The sequence below is a fragment of the Vicia villosa genome, unplaced genomic scaffold (genome assembly GCF_029867415.1).
Source record: "Vicia villosa cultivar HV-30 ecotype Madison, WI unplaced genomic scaffold, Vvil1.0 ctg.000089F_1_1, whole genome shotgun sequence".
Lineage (NCBI taxonomy): Eukaryota > Viridiplantae > Streptophyta > Magnoliopsida > Fabales > Fabaceae > Vicia > Vicia villosa.
The window spans coordinates 783,193-808,350 of NW_026705008.1; the positions used below are offsets into that span (position 1 = coordinate 783,193).

Below are 25,158 nucleotides of genomic sequence, written 5' to 3' on the forward strand. Positions count from 1 at the left end.
GAATATTTCCTAGTTTCTAGCTGTAGTGGAATCTGTTTCCAAGTTTTTAGCTTGCTACTGTTATTTTTTGTTTCTCATGTAAGGCTATATAATGCCACTGTCTTTGTTTAATAAACTATCACTTTCAGCTTCATATTTCACAGAACCGTGGTGACTTGGACATTGTTGTTTGCACGTTTTGAAGTAGTGACAGTTTTTCTGATCCTTTTTCTTATAAAGATGATAGTCTTGATCCACTCCGGCACCAAGCTTTGGCAAAAGAATTTTCTTCTTTATACAAAACAAATAATTTGGAGTTAGTACGTCATACTCTTAGAAATGTGTTATTATGTCTCGTTGGGTATACAAAACCAAAAGTAATTCTGATGGGTCTGTTGAGCATTATAAAAACATGTATTTTTCCTAAGAGATTATCTTCATGATATGGTATGGATGGAGGCAGGACTATGAAGAAACTTTTTCTCCACTGCTGAAAATGACTATTATTCATACTCTTACTCCAATTGCTTATGTTTGTAATTAGCTGCATATTTAACAAATGGGTGTTAAAAATCCTTTACACATTACGAAAAAGCTTGGAAACAAGATTAAACATATTATTTGACACAATATTTTAATAAATTTTGTAAAAAATTGATTAAAATTTATCCAGACCTAGGACTTTACAGGAATTCGTAGAGTCTTATAGAAACTCATAGAGAATATAACCTTTTTAACATCCAAAAATGTATCAAATTAAAAAAAAAAAGAAGGAGAATATGATGATTTTGATCCATTTGTAGTATACAAAACTTTAGGGATCATTATTAGTCATTATTCTAGAAGAGATTTTTAAGTATTAGTTATTAGAGAGTAACATTGTATATTTTAATATAAAAATATATTTACACTACAATTTAAAGATAATTAAAAAAAGGTTTAAATCAACTAAATTAATAGTTGTGCAGCGATAAATGATTGTAGAATTGTTGGTTCAAATTTTCAACATTTTATTTATTTATATCTCTTGTACTAAGCTATTAGACCTAAAAAATATATAATTAAAAAAAGGGGGATATTATCAATTTTATTTACTTTATTTAAAAAAACTATGGGTCATCATATTGAATGAAAATTCATCCAAACAAGTGAGAGAGACATCACTTATTTACCCACAATTTTAAAGTATTGGATGTATGAGTCATCTCACTTATAAAATATTCAATCTCCACTTTTTCAAGCAATGTGAGACTTTCAACCCACACTTGTTTTTCAATAATCTTTCTCTCACGTGTGAGTCCATCAACTATGATTCTCGTCAAGCAAAAACTATTTCATCCACATACACTTGTATCGTCGTTGACACCCTTATCACATCACGAAAGTTTCAACTAGTCACGCTGCATGATCACCACCTTGTCAAGAAGTCTTTTGATACAAAGAGTCGGTTCCTTACTCGAATTGTCGGCTCTAATACCACTTGTTGGTTATCATGAAAAAAAACACATTAAATGAAAAATGCATTGAAACAAGTGAGAGAGACACCAATTACTCATCCAAAATCTTAACATCCTATATGTATATGTCTTCTCTTCTAAAATGTTAAATCTTTTCCCCTTAGTAATACATTCATTGTCCATAAACTTTAAATTTTACATATAAAACACTTATAAACACATTTCAGCTAATATGAGATTCATAATTAGTATATCTGAGCTCCTTAAGATACTAATTCAAAATTAATCCATTTAATACTACTATTAATTTAAAGTGGAGAGAATCCTAGCCACCATTCTCTATGCAAAACGAGTTATTTATGGGATTTGGCCCTCTAATATATGTGCTAACAAGAATATAAAGGACCATGTGTTTAATTTATATATAAATTAAATATATTAACTATTTTCACCTTTTGAAGATATTCATAATTTTACCGTTACGAATTGTACCATGTTGTCTTTTCCTGAGCAAGTTGTTAGATGCCAATTTGCTAATTATAATTCTTTATTGCAACTTTCTAAATAGAATTATTTTATTATTTAAGAAACTTTGCTTTGTTGTCTAACACGTCTTTTCAATATAAATATATGAGATATCCGAGTCAAGTCGCAATCTACTATACAAACAAATAATACAAACAAATAATAAAAGATTGACCAATCTGACTATTATGTCCTTAGTTAAAAATTTCTTTACAAACAAAAAAGGGTAATTCGGTAACTAACAAAATCACATATCACTTTTTCAACTTTTCAATAACTAAGCGCCAATTGTCGGCCTCTCATTGGTCCAACTTTTTAACTTTTCAATAACCTACTTTTTCTCCCCAACACATTTCTTCTCTCTCTTACTTAAATTTTCAAATTTCTTTAACATTTTATTTTCCCACACTTTCTTACTTTCATTTTAATTTTTTTTTCATTTAATCACAAAAATTATTAATAATCTATTTTTTTTAACTTTAATAAAATTAAATATTTATTTATCTCACGGGTCACTATCAATACAATATTTAATTTATTTTAATCGATCATTATTCATTACACACTTTCTCTTTCTTAATTAAAATTTCAAATTTCTCTCAAATTTTCTTCCCACACTTTCTTACTTTCGTTTTAAATTTTTTCTCTATTTATGTATCAACTCTAAAAAATAATTTATTTTTTAATTTTAATAAATTTAAAAATATTGTCATATCACGGGTCACTATCAACATAATACTTATTTTATTTTAATCAATCATTGTTTTTATTAGAGAGATAATATCTTTATTTTTAAGTTTTTTTTCTTTTCTTCATTTCACGATTTTTTTTAAAGATTATTTAATACAATTAAATTCATATGATTATTGTTTATTTTACATTTTTATTTAAATATATTTTATATCGAATCAAATAAATTTTTTTTCACGGGTCATTATCAACAAAGTATCTAATTTTTATTTTTAAATGTTAAAATTTCATTTTTTTATCTTCATCTTCCATATTCTTTTTTTATATAATTATTTAATATAATTAAATTTATATAATATTTTTCATTTATAATTAAATCATTTATTAAAAATTTATATGTATCTAATTAATTTCATACAATATTAAATAAATTTACCCGTGCGGAAGCACGGGTATCTTACTAGTATTACTATATAAACTCAATCTTTAAGCTCTTTTTTTAAAGGCACGCAATATTAATAACAAAACAATAGTATATAAAAAATTAAGAAAGTATTTAAATAAGATTACATGATCTTTGTTTTAATTTTTACATGCAACTAGTAACAAAAGTACGGGTTCTGATTTATTACGTGTATTTATTCAGATAATATATTTATTTTAAATAGAAAATTAAAAATATAGATTTAAATTAATAATAAATTTTTTTACATATAAAATATTTAAATAAATAATTTTTTGGTGAATGAATTTTGAATTTCTGGAGTTGCCATAAATGTAGAAGTAGAGAAAATATAAAGCAATTTGGATAGGTGGAGTTGAAAAATCCATTGATGATGAAAATATCAGCTTGAAATTAAATAGACAAATGAACATATGCATATAAATAGTCGACATAATGTATTAAAGATTACATAAATATTTGGATAAGTCCAAAAGATATCTAAGTAGTTACGACGGTATTCATCAAAGAAATACAAAGAAATGAAGACGGATTATGAGCATTTGTTGATTTCTAGTTGTTTATCAACCTAAATTCTTTATACCTTAGGCCTCTTCAAATGAGGAGAATAGATAATATGTTAATTAAGGTTACCAGTGTCTTACCCGTGCGTTCGCACGGGTACCTGTCGTTTTTGCGCATTGTAATTGAGAAAAATAAAAGATATTAGTAAAAGATTAAGTTTTGGGTAAAATTGAAAAAGTTATAAAAATAGTAATATTTTATTTAACAAATTATAATGAAGGAAAAGTTTTAAAATCGCAAATTCACGAATTATAATGAAGAAATATTCAATCAAATTATATAATTCAATTAGCCCAATCTCAAACTATCAGCTAAGGAGAATCGATTATTTTTTGCTAGCTAAGGAGAAAATTAATTATTTTGGCTCAATTATAACTACAAACTATCAGCCCAATCTCAAACTATCAACTCTGTCTTGTAGGCCAATGAGAAACCACTACAAACTCCATTTATAATAATGATTCATTCAAAATGCATAATTAATAGAAAAATACTTTGACCAGTTACTTCATGTTTCCGTTAATATTCATTATTTTGATAAGTAACTTCGTATTCCCGTTAATATTTCAAATTTCTTCCCGTTAATTTTCAAAATTTTGATCTGTAACTTCATGTTCTTGTTAATATTCATTATTTTGATCAGTAACTCCTTGTTCTCGTTAATATTTATTATTTTGATCAATAAGTTCGTGTTCCCGTTAATATTCCAAATTCGTTTCCGATAATATTCAAAAAAATTATCAGTAACTTAATGTTCCTGTTAATATTCTATATTTTGTCAATAACTCCGTGTTCCCGTCAACATTTATTATTTTGATTAGTAACTTTGTGTTCCCGTTAATATTCAAAATTTGTTCCTGTTAATTTTTAAAATTTGGATAGTAACTTAATATTTTCGATTATATTCAAAATTTTGATCATTAACTTTGTGCTCCCGTTAATATTTAATATTTTAATCAATAACTCCGTGCTCCCGTTAATATTCAATATTTTGATCAGTAACTCCGTGTTCCCACTAATATTCAATATTTTGATCAATAAACTTCATTTCTCATTAATATTCAATATTTTGACCAGTAACTTCATGTTCCCCTTAATATTTAATATTTTGATCAGTAACTTCGTGTTCTCGTTGATATTCAATATTTTGTTCAGTAACTTCATGTTCCCGTTAAAATTCAATATTTTGATCAATAACTTCAAGTTCCCATTAATATTCATTATTTTGATCACTAACTTCGTGTTTTTGTTAATGTTTCAAATTTGTTCCTGTTAATATTCAATAGTTTGATTAATAACGCCATGTTTCCGTTATTATTCAATATTTTTAGCAGTAACTCCATGTTCCCGTTAATATTATATACTTTGCTCTGTAATTTAATACTCACGTTAATATTCAATATTTTGATTACTAACTTCATGTTCTCGTTAATATTCAATATTTTGATTAATAACTTCATGTTCCCGTTAATATTCAATATAGTTTGATCAATAACTTTGTTTTCCCGTTAATATTCAATAGTTTGATCAATAACTTCGTGTTCTCTTTAATATTCAATATTTTGATCAGTAACTTTATCCTCTCGTTAACATGCCATTTTTTATCAGTAACTTCATGTTTCCGTTAATATTCAATACATTTAATATTTTGATCAGTAATTTAATATTATCTTTAATATTCAATATTTTGATTAGTAACTTCATGTACCCATTAATATTAAAAAAAATTCTATTAATATTCAATATTTTGATTAATAACTACATGTTCCCGTTAATATTCAATTTTTTTATCAGTAACTTCATGTTTCTATTAATATTCAATATTTTGATGATATTTTTGAAACAAAAATAAATTAATTTTAACATTGTTTAAAAATATTTGATGATAATTAAATTTTTTTATAATAACAAAAATCAGAAATTGACAAATTATAATGAAGAAATATTCTATCAAATTATATAATACAATTAATAATAAATATTTAATATAATTGATTAAACTCAATTTACAAATCAAATATATTATTCCATATATAAAATATTTGAATCAATAGTTAATTATTCCTATATATAAATATTTTTGTTTTGGAATTATTTATAAAACTATTTAAATCAATTGTAAATTTATTCTCATTTAACTCAAAAAGGGGACCAAAATCGTGGTTTTAAAAATGGGGGACTAAAATCGAGAAAAAGACAAAATAGGGGGACCAAAGTTGCAATTAAGCCAACTATTTAAATCAATTGTAAACTTATTCTCGTTATTACATTTAATTAAATGTGTTAATATCAGTACCATATGTGTGTACCATATAATTACCCGTGTGTATCCGTAATATATTATTTTGTATTTGGATAGAATTGACCCATTAAAGTTTTAATGGTAATATTTCAATTATATTATATTATATATAGATAAATATATATATTGATTATTGGTGAACTTGTTCAATTAAATTTTAAATTTTATAAATGACAAACAAATTGTATGATTAATAAAAAATATCATACAATTTTGATATTATTTATTCATATATTACTTATGTTTCATTCTATTACTACTTATTCATACATTACTTATGTTTCATTCTATTACTATTTATTCATATTATATATATATATATATATATATATATATATATAAAATATATATATATATATATATATATATATATATATATATAACTTTCATATTTTATATTTTAAATAATTAAGTAGTACTAGTAAGAAATCTTATTAAAGTGAAAATAGAAAATAGTAGTTAGTTTTTCTATACAGAGAATGACGATGGCACATGTTGTATTTTAAATATTTTGAAAATATACTTTATTTTTATAATAATATCTATGAATTTTTTATCAAAAAACTCCATACAATATATAAAAGCAATGATATGCCTAAAACATTTTATTAAAATATGTATCTAATAATATTTATCCTTTTGTTAAATGAGAGGTTAAAAATCCTCTAACCATATGAAATTTGGTTTCAAAATTATGTTGATAAATTCATTATTTTGGAAAGTTTCTATTAAATAATTTTGAAGGAAATCAAGTGAGATAAATTATATTTATTAATTTTTAATGATAATATGATTCACTTAATTTTTGGTGATACAACATCAATATAATTGGAGTACTAAATATATTTGTAACGTATTTATTTTATACCAATTAAGATATTGGTAAGTAATTGATATGATTTTAATGTATTGATTCTATATCAATTAAATTATTCCCAACGTACTGATTTTAAGGTATGGGTCGTTAAAAAGGCTTTTATATCTTACAAAGTTAGATAATTTTAGCCAAATCATACAAAAGTACAATATTTACTCAAAATTATATTATTTTTAGGTAAATCATACAATATTTTAAAAACAATATAATTTTGTAAGATATAAAAGTACAATATTTTCTCAAATCTAATAATTTAAATATACATATGGTAAGTACTAAAAGAATAAGAAATCAAAAGTTGCAATCACATGTATTAAATCATAAATTAAAAGTTGCAATCAATTGATCAATGATTGCTAAAGATAATTATGATATTTAACTTTTTTATAAGTAAATGATTTATGTCTTTTCATTCTAAACTCTTTATTTACCTAAAAAAATATACTGTTTTTTTCTTTATTCTTTGATTCTATTTTCTTATACATTTCAAAATTATGTATATGTTTTGAATTTGTAATATTTTATTATATTCTATATTTATTTATTTTTTTGTTCGACCTTAGAATAAATAAATATCAATAATATTTTATAAAACTAACTCTATAAAATATATATATATATATATATATATATATATAAACTTAATTTTTTTAATTTGACCTAACTAAAATATTCTTTAGTTATATGAATTAATATACAATATTATGTTATTTATATATTATAATATCTATAATTTTTAAAGCTACTAAGATTTAATATAAATATCACTCAAAGATAAAATCAATTAATCAATGAAATTTATTTATTAAAATTTGCAATAATATACCAATTATTTCCATATCAAGAAAATAGGTGTGCTGCTTCATTATTTCAACAAACCATTCTTTAAAATCACGTTCAAATCGACCATAATGCTTGGATTATTATGGATAAGAAGTTAAAAATTGTAATCACATTAAATCAAAAAATTAAAAATAATAAATCAAAAGTTGCAATCAGATTAAATCAAAAATTAAAGTTGCAATCAAGTAAAATGATTATGATATTTAATTTTTTTATAGGTAAATGATTTATGTCTTTTCATTTCAAAACTCTTTATTTACCTAAACAAATATAATGTTTTTTTTTTACTCTTTGATTCTATTTTCTTATAAATTTCTTTGATTCTATTTTCTTATAAATTTCAAAATTATGTATACATTTTTAATTTGTAATATTTTATCTTTATTTTTTGTTTTGTTCGACCTAATAATAAATAAATATAAATAATATTTTATAAAACTAACTTTGTATATATTGATAACCTTAATTTCTTAATTTGACCTAACTAAAATATTCTTTAGAGCTATGAATTAATATAAAATATTATCTTATTTACATATTATAATATCGACAATTTCTATAATTACTAAGATTTAATATAAATATCACTCAAACATAAAATCAATCAATTAAGATTTATTTATTAATATTTGCACTTAAAATATAAAAAATTAAAGTTCATTCTATGAATTAATATAAAATATCATGTTATTTACATAGTATAATATCTACATTTTTGACAAAACTTGCGCAAGCATAACGCAGTAATTTCAAGCAGATTCTCCATTGTATATTGACACCAGCCAACTTGATTTCTACTTCTACAGCTCAAACTTTTGGGACAGTCAAAAAAGAATATTTATTTCAAACGAATCGTATAGACATGTTTTCTACTGTCTGCACCAGGAAAAAAATCCAAAACACATATTAAGACAATATTTAAATTGTTACTAAAAATAGAAAATAGGGATTGGAAACAACCCATGTAAAAAACAAACCATATACTATGGAGTGACGCCAATTGGTACTTCAGAATGATACATTACAAATTCAACCTGCAAATAACATGAAACGCCAATTAGTACTTCAGAATGATACACTACAAATTCAACCTGCAAATAACATGAAAGATATTTTCTATCAAGAAAAGAAAGAAAAAAATGTTAAATTCCGGTTTGTCCATGAATAGTCGTGGGAATGGCTTTAATTGCAAAAATAGTATAAATCAAAATTTTCCACATGAATAGTCGTGGGAATGACTGTAATTGCAAAAATAGTATAAACCAAAATTTTCCACGATTAGGTTTGATGAACATGATAGATACTGTGAAAGTATGATGGTTATATATAGTAATGATAAAAGTGTTTTGGAACGTGGAAGGTGGAGGGCTTGGAAGGCAGAAACATTATATGAGGTCATTAGTGCTGTAAGCAGTTGTGAATGTGAATGGCCAGAGAAAGTAAATAATTTGTAACTGCGAGATCATGAGAGGTTGGAGGTTTAAAGTTCAATCCTACAATGGGAAATGAATGATGTGGAATTTTGTGAGAAGAGAGGCTGATGTGGCATAGCTAAGAGATGAGGAAATGGTAGACTTTTCTTATATGATAGATTATCATTTTAAAATGGATCATCCTTACATTCACTTAAATTGAGCTCATCTCAATTAACTAAATATATAATTAATTATTCAATTAAAAATCGAACTAGCCTTATGTTTTCACTAATCAATTAAATCTTCTAATTGATAAATAGCTAATATGTTTAAATAAAATGTACATATAATAGTATTGAAATATACACTATTAGATATATTAGATATATAGAATTTTATTTCTATTGTGTTGAAGAGTTGAAAGGACGAGGTAAGGTAGGATGTCATTGAAAGTGATCACATTTCCCCTCGGGCCATTGACAACCGAACTAAAACGTTGCTTACCCATTGCTTCGATTCTCAACAAAAACATTTTTAAAATGATCATGTTGTTTTAAAAAGCATTTTCAACAACAACAACAATAAATATTAAAATTCAAACTAATAGGTATTCAAATTTAAAATTTGATTAATAGATGTGTATGTGACTTATAAAGTGGAGTCAACCAAACTATTTTCAATAATTATTTTTCAATAATTATTTTAATATAGAACGTAATTAATTTTTACAACAGTTTGAGTTCAGTGGTGATTGGCGTTAGACTTTGTATGAAGAATTACGGTTTGATTTTCAGCAACTGCAGTCAGCAGAGGGTTGAAATCGCTTGATGTCAGAACTGACCCTGAACCGGACTATATCAGTAGTGAAAAGCCAAAAAAAAAACTGATTCGAAGCAATTTGTATTTTTAACTAAGTTATAATCAATTTTATATTTTGAATTTTTTTTAAGTCAATTTCTTTCAGAATATTATTTTCATGAAAAAATTATTTTCTTATTTTTAGAAAAAAAATTAGAAATTTAAAAAAAAAAATCAGGAAAAAGTATTTCATTTTATTTTATGCGGAGGGAATTACAACTAGAAGAAGAAAACTAGCGATGCATTGGGGTCCTTCTCATTTCCAAACTAACCTATACAATACAATTATTTCTGACCAAGGTAACTGCCAAAACTTCAGAGGCTGATTTAACTGTTAGTTTACAATCTTATGTGATACACATACACCATATAATAATATTTCAGGCGTAATTATTGGACTGGCTCTAGATACAAAATACATTAATTTTCTTGGATGAATTTTTATTTTTATTTGAGACCAAAATTTCATTATTATCTTCATCAATTTAAGAATTAAAAAAGAAATTCTCAATCTATGCATGTATGTTTAAGAGTGCCATTGATAAGATTAAAAAATTTAGTTTGAAGTTTTAGACTTGTTATTGTTTCTTTCATTTATATTGTTATTATTTTAACAAAAATTCATTCTTATATTATATATTTTATTATAATTTGAAGTAAAATAAATATGTAATAACACTGTAGCTTTATTGTGGAATATAAGTTAATAAATTTATTTTTATTATTATTTTAAATTACATAATTGAATTTAATATTAAAATGCTATTATTTTAAATTAATAAAACTTATTTTTATTATTATTTTAGATTAATATAACTTATTTTTATTATTATCTTAGATAAATATAACTTATTAAATTTTACTACTATATATATATATATATATATATATATATATATATATATATATATATATATATATATATATATATATATATATATATATATATATATATATATATATATATATATATATATATATATATATCGTTTGTATAGGTCTTCACAAGTAATGGTGTGATGAATTCCTTCCTCTGTACCACACTTTTGTTCGGTTAGAGATTTTTCTCTTTTCTATCTTTGGCGTTGATGCATAAATTTGAGGTGGTTCTCGAGCGTACTATTGTTCACTGTTTTTGTTTGGATGGTTCTCCGTAGAATTGTTTCAGTCTACTTTGTGAACTGATTGTTTTGTTATGAAAAACAAACAAGAGTTTATTATAAATTGTTGGTTAGCGGGGGTTTGACTTGTCTCTAATCTCTGATTCTTTTTAAATTTATTAAGATCAACACTTTTCAAGGTGTTTGGGTTGACGTCATCCAAACAATGAATTTGTTTTGTTTCACAGTATTGTCGTCGCCTTGTTGTGTGTGTTTTTACTGTTGGAAAAAACGTAATCATAAGATAATGATTAATAATGGAGAGATGGAGAGAATGAGAGAATTATAGAGAATTATGGTGAAAATATGATGTTACTTTATTAATGACCCAACATGGGTATTTAAACAATCATACAAAACAATGTAGCTAACTTGGTGGAGGCTTGGGTCTTGAGAGTGTGTTGCTCTCAAGGTTCTCAGTTAGTCCATACAGAGAGTGGACTGAGAGATTGGTCCTCTTGGATTAGTCGGTCGCAAGACCAGATACCAAGATTTAAAAAAAAACAATGTAGCTAACTAACTAATGAGAAAAACAAATTTTGCAACCCTGTAACCGGTCACACCAAACATGTAGTCGGATACAACAAGCTAGTGACTTCTATAATCTGAAATACTTTATTTTCTTAACACACCACCTTAATTCAAGTTCTACAAGTCCTTCATACTCATGTGTTTCTTAAACACTTCAAATGTTACTCCTTTGGTTAACAAACTGGTCACTTGATCTTCACTTTTGCAATACCCCAACTTCAATTTTCCTTCACTCACAAGCTCTCTATAAGTAGTAAAATCTCATATATATATATATATATATATATATGTGTGTGTGTGTGTGTGTGTGTGTGTGTGTGTGTGTGTGTGTGTGTGTGTGTGTGTGTGTGTGTGTGTGTGTGTGTGTGTGTGTGTGTGTGTGTGTGTGTGTGTGTGTGTGTTTGCTTCTCTCATGTACAATGGGATTCTTAGCCAGGTTTATAATGGAAACGTTGTGTATCATCAAACTCATAACTTCATACTCTTCGTTGCATAGCTCCTTCATCAACCATACAACTTGACACGCACATATAGACACTACAATGTACTCTGCCTCATAAGAAGAGAGCGCCACAATTGGTTCCTTCTTAAAACATCGAGAGATTGGTGTTTTCCATACATAAAGATGTGTCCTGGAGTGAACTTTCTATCATATTTATCTCTACGCAAGTTTGAGTCGGTATAACTGAACAATTCATAACTTCTACCTTTATCCATTGTGGGAAATAGAATTATGCATCCAATCAAACCTTTGACATATCTTAGAATTATCTTGATTGCTGCCAAGTGTGATGCCTTTGGCTTCCCCATAAATTTTCTCACCATGCCTTCTCTTCACCAAAATCCTTTTGCAAATAAGCGAGCCTTATGCTTGATTATTTCACCCTTGGGATTTGCCTTCACTTTGTACACTCATCTTATACCAGTTGGCTTATTTCCTTGAGGTATATCAACTAGTTTCCATGTCTTGTTTTTCTTAATTGACTCCAGATCCTCCTTCATAGCACATATCCACTTTGGATCACTCAAAGCCTCCTCCGTTTTCACCGGTTCGAATTCATCCATGAGCACAAAATGGATGAGATCACCATTGTCGTTTACTTGCAGCATGCCTTTTTTCCTTGTTAATTTTCTAACAATTCCTTCAATTTGGACTTCATCAACTGCATTTTATTCATTTTCAAATACTTCAGGAACAACTCCTACACCATTTTAATTAATTTTAACATGTTGCCAGTCCCTCAATTCATCAAAAATAACGTCCCTACTAATCATGATCTTCTTGTTAAGTGTGTTATAGAGTTTGTAGACACACGTAAAGTGATACCCAACAAGTATCATTTACTTTCCCTTGTCATCTAGATTTTTTTAAGTTGATCTGGAACATGTTTATGCGCAACTGACCAAATACCTTCAAGTGACTCATTTTTGGCTTGAATCTGGACTAAGATTTTTTAAGTGTAATATTTTTCAGCTTCTTTGTTGGACACTTATTCAACAAATATGCAGTTGTGGACACCGCTTCTCCTCCATGATTATTTTGGCAAGTCCTTCCATTTCAACGTGCTTTTCACCATGTTCATAATCGATCGATTCTTCCTCGCGACGAATCCATTTTGTTGAGGCGTATAAGGTGGCATTGTCTCATATACAATGCCTTATTGACCATAAAATTTCACAAATTCATTTGAGACATACTCTCCTCACCATCTATTTTTAGAGTTTTGATTTTGTGATCACTTTGTCTTTCCACCTTGGATTTGAACTTCTTGAATACTTCCATCACCCCTTCTTTTCTTTTGATCAAGTAAGTCCAAAACTTTAAACTAAAATCATAAATGAAACTGAAAAAGTACTTATTACCTCCGATTTAATCAACTTGCATCAGTCCACAAACCTCATAATACACTATCTCAAGATGACACTTGGTTATGCATCCTGCATCTTTGCTAAAGTTGCCTCGGTGTTGCATGGCATGTACATACTATTCATAACTTTAGTTGGCATATTGATCAATGGCAGCCTTGTAACTAGGGGTGGAAAACAGGCATGCCCACCCCATTTAGGCGCGCCCCCTAAAAATGGGGCGGGGCGGGCCCGCTGGCACCTCTCTTTTTAGGTCTAAAAATACAAAAATTCATGTAAATACATGTGCCCTCAAAAGCCCTCATAAAAAGCAGGGTGGAGCGGGGAGGTCACATTAGAGGGTGAGGGTCTAAATCCTTGGCCCGCTCGCACTAAAGTGCTGGTAAAACGGGCATGCCTAATGGGTCAAGCCCATTTTTGCACTCCTACTTGTAACCATGTTACTTTTTTGCATAGCATTGATGTCATTGAAACTCAAGTGCCCAAGCCTATAGTGTTGTACCCATTCTTCCCTACTAGCAGCTGTTGCAACCCATCTATGTTCCATTACTTTGAATTAAACCTTAAAGGTTCTTTTTTGAGCCATGGGATCATTTAGGATCAAATTCCCATTTGCATCCATAACTTTCAACACTTTATTCTCAATGTGAATTTTTTAATTTCTTTCAAGTAATTAACCAATGCTTAAAAGATTACACTTGATTCCCGAAATATAAAACACATATTTAATTAAGGAATGTTCACCATTCTTCCTCTTGATTAATACGTCGATGATACCCTTTACTGCAATTGTGTTATCATTCGCGAATTTCATCTTGTTATTTCATGCTTGATTAATTTTAACAAACCACTTCTTCTTTTCCATCACGTTGAATACTCGGAGTCTAGGAACCATTGATCGTTGCATTAAGCATCTTCTTGTGTAGTCATCATCATGTTTTCAAGTGATTGTACACGGATTTGGCTTCATTTTTCTGTGTTATTTTATGCTTCAGCAATCACCATTAACAGTATGGTCTCATCATATTCTTGCCTTGAGAAATTTGCTTTAACTTCTTGTGGATCATTTTTGTTGGCATGATATTCGCGAGCAAAATGTCCAATTTTTTGGCAATTGTAACATTAAATGTTGCTCTTGTCATTTCTCCATCTTCCTCATATTCCTCTATTGTTGCCACCTTTGTTTTTGCTTGATCCACCATCTTTGTTGTAGCTTCTTTCACCCTTTTGAAATGTTGAATTATTGGAATTTTGGGAATCTCTCCCACCATTGTTGTGGTAGTTTCCTCTACATTTACTCATGGACCACTTTCCCTTCACCTTCTTGTCCTTCCAAAGAAATGAGCTTGCAAAGCAACTTTAACATTTGCTTTGTCAACATTCCTCTCCTCCATTATCTACTCATGAGCCTCAAGAGAACTTTGCAAATCTTTTTTGTTCATGGTTGAAAGATCCTTGGACTCTTCAATAGTAACCATTACATTATCGAATATTCACATCAACGAATTCAAGATTTTACCAACCACATACTGCTTAGTGATTGTCTCCCCACACGCTTTCACTTGATTCACCAATCTTGTGATTTTTGTAGTAATTTTTTCTCCTCCATTTGAATTAATTTTAGCTTCCTTTTGTGATTTCGTAACCTCACCACCTTTTCCTTATCAGCTCTTGCATAACATTTCTCCAAGATTTCATAAGCTTGTTTTGAGGATGTACAATCACCAAGTTTCTCAAAGCTGTCAGCACCAACATATTGATGAATGAGATACAAAGCTTTAAAATTTTCCAACCTCTCTTCCTTGTGTGCCCTCTTTTGTGCAACCATTACACCTTCTACAAGTGGATTAATATCATTCTTAATCATTTCAAGAACATCTTGATAACCAAACAACACATTCATTTGTTTACACACTTGTTATAATTATTTGCATCGAGAATTGGGAGAATCGCAGGAATACATTCTTTGGAGATGGAAAGCATTTTCACACACTAAGTATTCAATCAAAGAAAAAAGGGCACTTGATATCAAATGTTAGGAAAAAACTCAATCACAAGATAATGATGAATAATTGAGAGATAAAGAGAATAGGAGAATTAGGGTGAAAAATATGGTGTTACTTTATTAATGACCCAACATGGGTATTTAAATAATCATACAAAACAATGTAGCTAACAACTAATGAGAAAAGAAAACTCTGTAACCCTGTAATCGGTTACACCAAACCTGTAATCAATTACTATAAGTTACTTACTTCAAAAAACTGAAAAACTGGAGGGTGGTAACAAATTACACAAAAGTTGTAACAGATTAAATGATGCTTCTGTTTGATTCTAAACACTACTGAAGGAGTGATAACTGATTACACTTCTGTTGTAATTGGTTACACACTTGTTGTAACCTGTTAAACCAACTTAAATAACTATTTTCATAACATTTACTTCTTTCTTTTAGACCTGTAATTGTAGTCTATTTGAGATGTTTACTATTTTTTAATGTGGTCTAACTTTTAAGTGTGTGTGTGTGTTATGTTTAATTTTAGAATTTTTTTTTCAAATAGTCAAGTTTTTCCAATAAAATACTCAAATAACCAACATTTCAAATTATTCACCAAAGTACCCAACTTTCAAACAAAAAAATTTGCATGCAAGAGGATGCGCCAATGCTGACGGCGCATGCACTCTAAATTTAACCCATTCTCTAAAATCTCTGGTGCATGTACTAGTATCATGCCAAAGCTATGGGCGCATGTTTTTGAAATTTAAGAGCAGTTTTCAATACCCTGACGTCTATGTAGATTTGGTTAGTTTTTTAATTAACCTAATAACAAAATAATAATAATAATAATAATAATAATAAATAAAATGTTAAATAAAATTAAATTATCACATTATTTCATAAAATAGAACTACACAACGATTGAAGAGAATTTTAATGACCTGCTCGTTCATAACGCCCACTGGTTCCACACCTCGGCGCATTCGCTTGTCGTCATGGCCTCCCATGATTTTATTAATGTGATTGGAGTCTCCTAGTATTCTCCTAAGCTTGAGGCATTTGGTGCGAGGTTCCTAGGGTATTAGTGTCATCTAACCAATTGTTGATCATACCTCCTCAGTAGTCTGTGTTACCGTAATGGATATTGGTGCTCATGTCCTTGTAGTTGGGTCGTGTTGGTTAGGTTATATCTGGGTGGTTTGGTTGGTTGAATTATGGCATTGATTCATTTTGGAAACGTTGTAATGGTTGTTGTGGTGTTTGATAGGTATAAGATGGTTGGGTGCTTTGGTTGTGTGATGTTTAGGTTCTTTTGTAGTGTGATGTTCGGGTGTATATTGGTTGGGTGTTATGGTAGGATGGAGTGACATCATATGCCTCATTGGCATATGGTTGTTGGTATGTGTCGTGTTCTTGGTTTACTATTGGGTGTGTGGCATGAATTGATCGCAGATTTGGTAATGGTGTGTGGTTGGGTGTATGTGGTTTGGTAATGTTGTGAAATTGGTTGTTAGATGTAGGTGGGATATTGATATTATGGGGTAGGGATGTCAACAGGGCAAAGAATGTTCGGAGGATGCTTCCCCGCTCCCTTCCCCACCCCTAGATTTTTTTCCCGTCCCCATCCCTAATCCCCGCCACGGAGGAATATTTCCCCCCATCCCCATCCTCACGGATCTCCACAGAGATCCACAGATATTAAATCTTAAAAAAATTTCTTTACTTTTTTATCAAAAATGTAACACTAATATTTAGTTTTTTTCTTCCTTTGTTTAGAATTAAAAAATGCAAAAGCACTGGTTGTTTCTATTTTTTTCTATAAAAAAAAATAAATATTCAACCGAACTTGTTGCTACAATGCATGCCCTTGTACAACCATGATGTAATGCCACAATACATAAGCAAAAAAAACAACAATAACCCCTTATGAGATGATGAATAAGGAGACAAAGAGTTGAGAAAATAAAAGGAGGATACGACATGTACACTGTATGTATTGGATACACTTTTCTAGGGTTTGGTAATTAGAGTAGTGAAATAATACATTATACAAAACAAAACAAAAATGATTCATCCACTAATGACTCTTTATTTTCTAATACATTAATATATTTTTTGTAAAAAAAAAAACATGTTAAATTATATATATGATTATATATTAAATAATATACAAAATATAAAATTTAAATAATATGATTGGGGTCAGAGAATCTGCGAGGCGGAGGATACTTTTCCAATCCCCGCCCCAAAGTGTCATCGGGGGAACCTTTGCCTCCATCCTCGTCCCTATGGAGGAAAAAATCCCCAACTTCGGAGCTCCCAACAGATAATCTCCACATGGATCCCCTTTAACATATGCAAATTGACATCCCTATTGTGGGGTTGAATGTTGGGTGTATGTGGGTTGGTGATATTGTAGAGTTGGTTGTTGGTAGGTAATCATGTTGGGTGTATAATGACAAACCTTGTATGCATAAGTAGATCAAATACCTCGGGTCAAACACAAAATATTGGCTAGTCACCGATCTATACCAATTCATATAATTTTGAGCTGGTTAAGATTCTTCCGACATGATAGGTCCGTTTATGGTTCGTTGATGATGGCGATTCCACTCTTTACGCGCATCCTTAACGAAATATCTCTAATCGTTAAAATTTCATTGGGCATCAACTCTAAGTTTATGCCATTGTCGGTCACTATGGTGCATCTCCACAGTAGTGAACCTGGTCATTGTTGATATGGCCTCTAGATAAACTGTAGAGGAAAAATAAATTATTGGATTAATAAATTATTAATATTAAAACTAAATTAACGAGATGATGAGTAGTATAGTTGAAATACATCTTCTGGTCTAAGGTGATTCAAAATGGTAAGATTATGCAGTACATGTTATCAACCCGGACACAATCGGAAAAAATTGTTCCAATGTTGGTCAAGCTCTGCAACATGATTATTGTATGCACTCTTGATATGTAATTTATTTTTTGTAACCATGAAATTTCATATTGAATACAACTTTCAATTCATATCGAATACAACTTTCAATTCATATCGAATACAACTTTCATTCTATATCGAATACAACAAAACAAACACCAGCACGCAAAAAATAACACGAAAAAACAAATAAAAGACTAAACACAACAACATATCTAAGAGATTACAATCATCAGGACAATATCATCTGATCCATACATCATAACAAGGCAGTCACTGTCAATTTTAATTGACTCCCACACACTATGTAATCCATTACTGTTGAAAATCGTAACAAGTCTATCGATTCTTCTAATCTGTTCACTGTCTTGAATGTATTTGTCTAACCAACAGATCAAGCTCTTCTCAAGATTATCAAAAGTCTCAATGTTCCAAAGTCGAATCTTCATCGGAGGCTTTTATGACAAATAAAAAAATTGAGCATTTCTTTTAATAATGTGAGGCATTTTGAAGAAAGATTTACGAATGAAATGAAAATATGGGTCAATAATGGTGGAGAATGAATGACCTATTTATAAAAAAAACATTACGGCATAGGCGTCGGAGGAAATGACGGCTTCTCTTAGGAAAGCAACACATGCGCCAGAAGGAATGGCGCTCTGGCGCCTGCTCTTAAATACACAAAGCATGCCCCACATGCATTGACATGACAGCAGTGCACGCCCTAGAGACAATGATGCATGAATTAAATTTTAAATGCACGTGTCAGAGGGAGTGGCGCCTTCTCTTTGCATGTGAATTTTTTAAAAAAAAAGCATGGTTACTTTAATAAATAATTGAGAATTGTGGTTGTTTAGATATTTTATTTGAAAAAGTTGGTTATTCGAAGAAAATAAATCTTAATACTACTCACATATCTAAAATGTTGCATATGTTTATTAATGCATTTATTTTGATCGAATAAAACTTAATTTTAAAATATTATATAAAAAATGAAACAATTATTTATTAATTAAAAATATCTTTTTATATCATTTAGTATAACAATTAATTTATCAAAAATTAGTTATTTCTTAAATTAAATTATTAACTATCATTGACTCTAAATTATCAATTATCAACTATAACTAATGGTGACAAAACGGGCCGTGGCCCGTAGTGCCGGTCTACTCACCCACCATAAATGGCGGGTTGGATTGAGATTTCGATTCCACCAAAGCTCGCCCATTCAAAGTATGTTGTCTGCCACGCTTATTTGTTTCCACCATTTTTAATTTAATTCTAGTAATTTTAATTTTTTTATGGTTTTATTTTATATATTTATTTGTAAATATATGTAATTTTTTTTAAGTAAAATATGTTTAAAATATCTTTTATAAGAAATTATTTTAAAAAATAAGTGAAAAATCTAATTGAAAAGTAAAAAAAATTATTAAACTATTAAAAAAAATAAAAGATAGGCGGATAAATCTGCCGTCCGCCAACTCACCATCTTGACGGAGCGAATTAGATTTGTATGCTCATTTTCACTTAGCAGATTTGTTCGTCCCGCTCTTTTTTTGACGGACATAAGGCAGGACGGATGACCGATTTTATCATCCCAAACTATAACTTTTGATAGTCAACACCTATTTTTACTTTATCATCTATCAATTTTTTTCCGAACAAAACCTAAATAAAAATATGATATAATCGGCTGTTTTTCTAAAAGATTCATTGATAAACTCCAAAAAAATCACCTATTATCAATGGCTTCTTTTTGTTTCTCATCAGTTCACTTATTAGCCACTTTTATTTTTCTTGTTAGTTTAACTGTCAATTTCTTCTCTCTTCGTGTATCCTGTCAATTTCCTGTCTTGCCAAACTGTTGTTCTCATGTGTAGTTCTATTCGATTACTTGCACATCTTCATAACTTTTCAATTGTCAGGTGTTTTTAAATTTACCATTTCTTCATCAAAGTCATTTTCATCAGCTTTAAATGTTATCAATTTATGATATCGTCAAATTTATATACGACCTCGCAGAAGTTTCTTATTTCGGTAAACACAAATTTTGAAAGATTGAACCCAAACATATGCTCCATGAATCAAAATTCATTCCACTCTAACCATCTCCTTTACAATGTCAGTGAAATCATTATCATCAACACCATTATAAAAAAAAGTAAAAACGGAGCAAGTTCACATGGATCGTGAGAAATTAAAATATTTGCATTCTGGCCCAAACACATCATATGGTTCTCAGATGCACCATAATATGTATGTAACTAGTAGTGACTATTAATCTTATCATTACAATTATTAAATCCTTATTCAGATTGATTGACTTTATAGGAATAAAAACAAAACTCAGCAACAGATCATACCAAACAGGAATAATTGAAGAAATACCCGACGTTGTGCAAACTCAAAAAGAAATAGAGGCTTATTTCTGTCTTCAAAAAAGCTCTAAATGAAAATAAAGTACCAAAAGACTCTAGCTGAAAGCTTGTTTTATACAAAAAAGTAACGAAAAACCAAACATTAATTCAGTCTATCCTCAGGGTTACCACACAGTAACAGTACTGAGAGTTTTGCTCAGTAGCCATTCCCAGTCAACCAAAATGCAACATCACATACATCTTCAATGGCCTAATCAATTAAATGTTTCACCTTTTCCATTTTGGTTGGAAGCAATATAATTGCGGACAACTTCCATGGCCAACTGATGAGCATTTTTGTTTTGAAGCTTAGCTAACCCATCCATTGCTTCGTATGTCTCTTTATCGGTAAAAAGCTTCAGGTTGTGGCGTGCTGTTGGTGCTACTACTGGACCCTCCCATTTCTCAATGAATTCTTTAAGCTTCTCAAATCCCTATAAACAGACAGTGGTATCATTTTGGCTAAACACACCAATAATATTTTTTTAAAAGAAAACTAAAAAGAAGGCTCCAAGATGCAACAAAAAACATAAAGGTCAAATATACCAGTCGAACTGTAAAGTCGCCAAATGATTCTTTAGAATTACGCTTTTGCTTCCAATGATAAAACAATGGCTCCAAAACTTTTTCAAGGTCTTGAAGCTTCACCTTGTCCATGAAACTCCGCGCTATTGATGTTTGGTTACTGCTGCCTCCAAGCCAAACCTATATCAGGATCCGGAGAGAAAGAGAGGGAAAGATGTGATCAAGGTGAGCTTTTAGAATTTTCAACTAACCGTAATTGGGTTGAACCACTGATTAACAAACCTGGTAGCTATTTGGGCCGTCACCAACCAGTCCAAGTTCAGCCATATATGGTCTAGCACAACCATTAGGACAGCCAGTTATCCTTACAACCACAGATTCATTATACTTCAGACCAACCTGAATTGGGATGAGATAATTAGAAAGTTTCTTAATTAGTTATTTCCATCAAATCAATAATGTCATATACTTCAGAATTAGACTTTTATCTGGCAACAATACCTTCTCAAACATGTCACGGATCCGCTTAAGAATACTTGGTATTCCACGTTCAGCTTCAGTAATTGCCAGGGGACATAATGGGAAAGCAGGGCATGCCATAGCCGTTATATTAAGGGGATCTACATACCTAGGTTGCTATTCACAGCAAAACAGAGTTATTATAGGTCTAATAATGAAAAATGAAATAATAAAACATATATAATAAAGTAAGTGATCTAATAATGAAAAATGTAATAAAACATAACTAACAATTAGCATGATGTCAAGCAAAAGTGATCTTTAAGAAATTGACTAAAGTTCAACCATATATAATAAAGTAAATTTATGTCAAAATATATTCAAATATCTTGCAAAATATTGACTGTGGCTAAGAGTAATTTAGGGTAACTTAGATTATCTCTAAAAATTGGTTTCCATAATTCCTTATATATAAGCATTAGTCAAAAGTGACCCCATAGAAAATATGTCATCACAAAAGCAGCAGCTAATCAGATTTATAAACACCTATAAGATACAAATGAACATCCTTTTCTTAATGGAATAATCAATATAATGTGGAACTTGTAAGCACAATTTACACGTCTTCTAAATGCACCATCTAATTGACCACTAAATGACGCAATGTGGGGGTAAAAAACAATGTCAAATGTCAACCACGCAGGGATAAGCCAACTGCATACTTTATTAACAAATATAGCTTAATATAAACAATCAGGGCAAGGGTATATCTATTTCTCTGTAAGAATTAAGCTATGGACATCTTACCAGCAGACCAGCCTGAGAAAGAATGGTTGTGATGGGACGTTTCCATGCAGCTCGAATATCAGTCAATATGATGTTCTGATTTGGAGTTAATCTAACATTCAAATGATACTTCTCAATAACCTCCCTCAATGCCGTTTTCATTTTTCCAGCAATACGACCATTGTCAACATGAAGCCCACAATATAAACCACCATCGCCCTGGAAGATAAAACCCAATGAGCCAACATACATAAAGTCAGAGTTACAATTTAGCCAAAGACAATATCATCATGGAATGAGCTACCTGCAGGTTACTTTGCCACATATAAAGGAGATATGTAGTTCTTTCACATAGGCACACAGCAAAAAATTATATGCATATTTACGGTACGGTTACGGAAAAATTTAAAATGCACCAAAACATCAGAACTAACTATTAGCTTCATTTAAGTACTCAGCCCGATATTTTGTCTGTTTATATGTTATGCTTGGCATACCTTTACAGATAAAACAGAACTGAAACAAGTGTACACTTTGGAGGTGAGAAGGCATGTATGAAGAACCATTGTCATCATATCAGCTATTAAATCCATGAAAAGACATCAAACATGTCAAAAGCCTGTCCACCCACTTTCTGATCACATGGAAGTCTATGCAACTATGAATGGTGTGCATCAACAACCAATCAACAAACAATAATAGTATACCTACAAGCAAGCATAAATACATTGATACTATTCACTCATCTGGAGAACCAACCTGCTGATGCCATCCAAGATAACTTTTGAATTCCCATTCTGGCAAGCTGCGGAAAGGTTCAAACTTCTTGCCATAATATTGCTCGACTTCATTTCTGAACTTATCTATTCCCCAAGAGTCGATCAGATATTTCAATCTACTATACCTGCGGTCATCTCTTCTCCCGTTTTCTCGTTGTGTAACAACAATTGCTTTCACTGCATACAAAATATCCTCTTTTGGCACGTAACCCAATGGTTCAGCCAAGCGGGGAAAAGTGGTTTCCATCCTGTGTGTTCTTCCCATCCCCCCACCAACCTGCAAAAATAATTGCAAAATCCCAGTTAGACTGATGCAGAAAAAACTTTAAATGAACTGTCATTTAAAATAGTCTTACATAAAGATTGAATCCTTGAGGCTCCCCATCATCACCAGTAACAACAACAACACCAATATCATTTGTGAGAATATCCACAGAGTTATCAGTTGGCACGGTAACTGCAATTTTGAATTTCCTTGGCAAGAACTGAGTTCCATATATGGGCTCAGGTGAATCCGTGAAGTTTGTACCATGAGAATTATCATTTCGTGCCTGAACTACCTCAGGCGGTTCTGCTGACATAAATCTTTCCCCATCTACCCAAACATCATAATAAAAACCAGATTGAGGAGTCAACAGTGCAGCAATATTCTCTGCAGTTTCCTGAGCAAAGAGATAATCCTTCCTCACAATCGGAGCAGCAGGAGCAAGCACATTTCTATTAAGATCACCACACGCACCTAAACTCGACCCCATATTTCTAATAATAGAACCCATAACCGTCTTAAGATCCTTCTTAACAACACCGTGCAGCTGAAACGTCTGTCTAGTAGTCAATCTAAGCGTCCCAATTCCAAACTGATCAGCAAGATCATCCATAGTCAAGTAAAGCTGATTCGAAACTTTCCCGCAAGGGTTCTTAGTCCGTATCATAAACGAATAGGTTCTCGAACCACGCTCGTCTCTGTTGTACTGTTGATAACTACCATGAAACTTGATCAACTGAGTTGCAGCTTCGCTTAAATTCGGCGCATCATTCAACATATCCTCGTTAAGAGGATACCTTATGAAATTGCTCTGTTCCTTGAATATCTCAACCTTGCTCCTCTTCTCAGTAACTGTTTCAGACTTTGCAGGCTACAGAGAAATAAAATAAAATCCAACCACAACAGCATCATCATAATCATCAACAACAACAGCTTAATAACAGTTCATAACAAACTCATCAAAATGAAACTCAAATTCACTATTCGAAATATAAAATTAAAGAATATTACATGAATTTAAAAAATATAATTAACGGAGGTGTCAATTCAAGAAATGAAAGTGGATAATTAATAATCGGAGATTATTGGAAGAAGCTGAAAAAGGAAAGCGAAAGGTGAATACGAACAGTGGAAACAGCGCGTATGAGGGAGGAGGAGCGAGTGGATGAAGGGATGGAGAGAGCATTGCGGGAGAGAGAAGATGCGGCGGAGGAAGAGCGTAAGCCATGGTAGGTTGGGATCTGAAGCTTAGGGTCTCTGAGCGCCGCTGCTGCAAACGACGTCGTCATGAGAGGGTTTTCGGTTTTCGATTTTCGGTAGCGTTGTTTCTGAGAGAAAGAGAGAGCACAGTGTGAGAGTGAGTGAGTGCTATTAGATGCTTTTTAGGCAAATAATATCTGCTTTTGAGTATTCAATTATGAATTAACGCAACTTTATACCACTAGTAGTGAAATGAA

General features: G+C 30.3%; 1 protein-coding gene across 1 annotated transcript; it reads right to left on the minus strand.

Moving 5' to 3' along the window:
• Positions 1-20,830: 20,830 nt before the first annotated feature.
• On the minus strand, positions 20,831-25,158 carry LOC131623938 (sulfite reductase [ferredoxin], chloroplastic). The gene is made up of 8 exons (XM_058894938.1): positions 24,829-25,158; positions 23,793-24,572; positions 23,417-23,713; positions 22,679-22,876; positions 21,914-22,048; positions 21,695-21,811; positions 21,434-21,592; positions 20,831-21,321 (listed from the first exon to the last, which is right to left on the minus strand). Exons 1-8 carry the CDS (start codon positions 24,988-24,990, stop codon positions 21,103-21,105), a joined length of 2,067 nt encoding a protein of 688 aa, XP_058750921.1. The 5' UTR covers positions 24,991-25,158; the 3' UTR covers positions 20,831-21,102.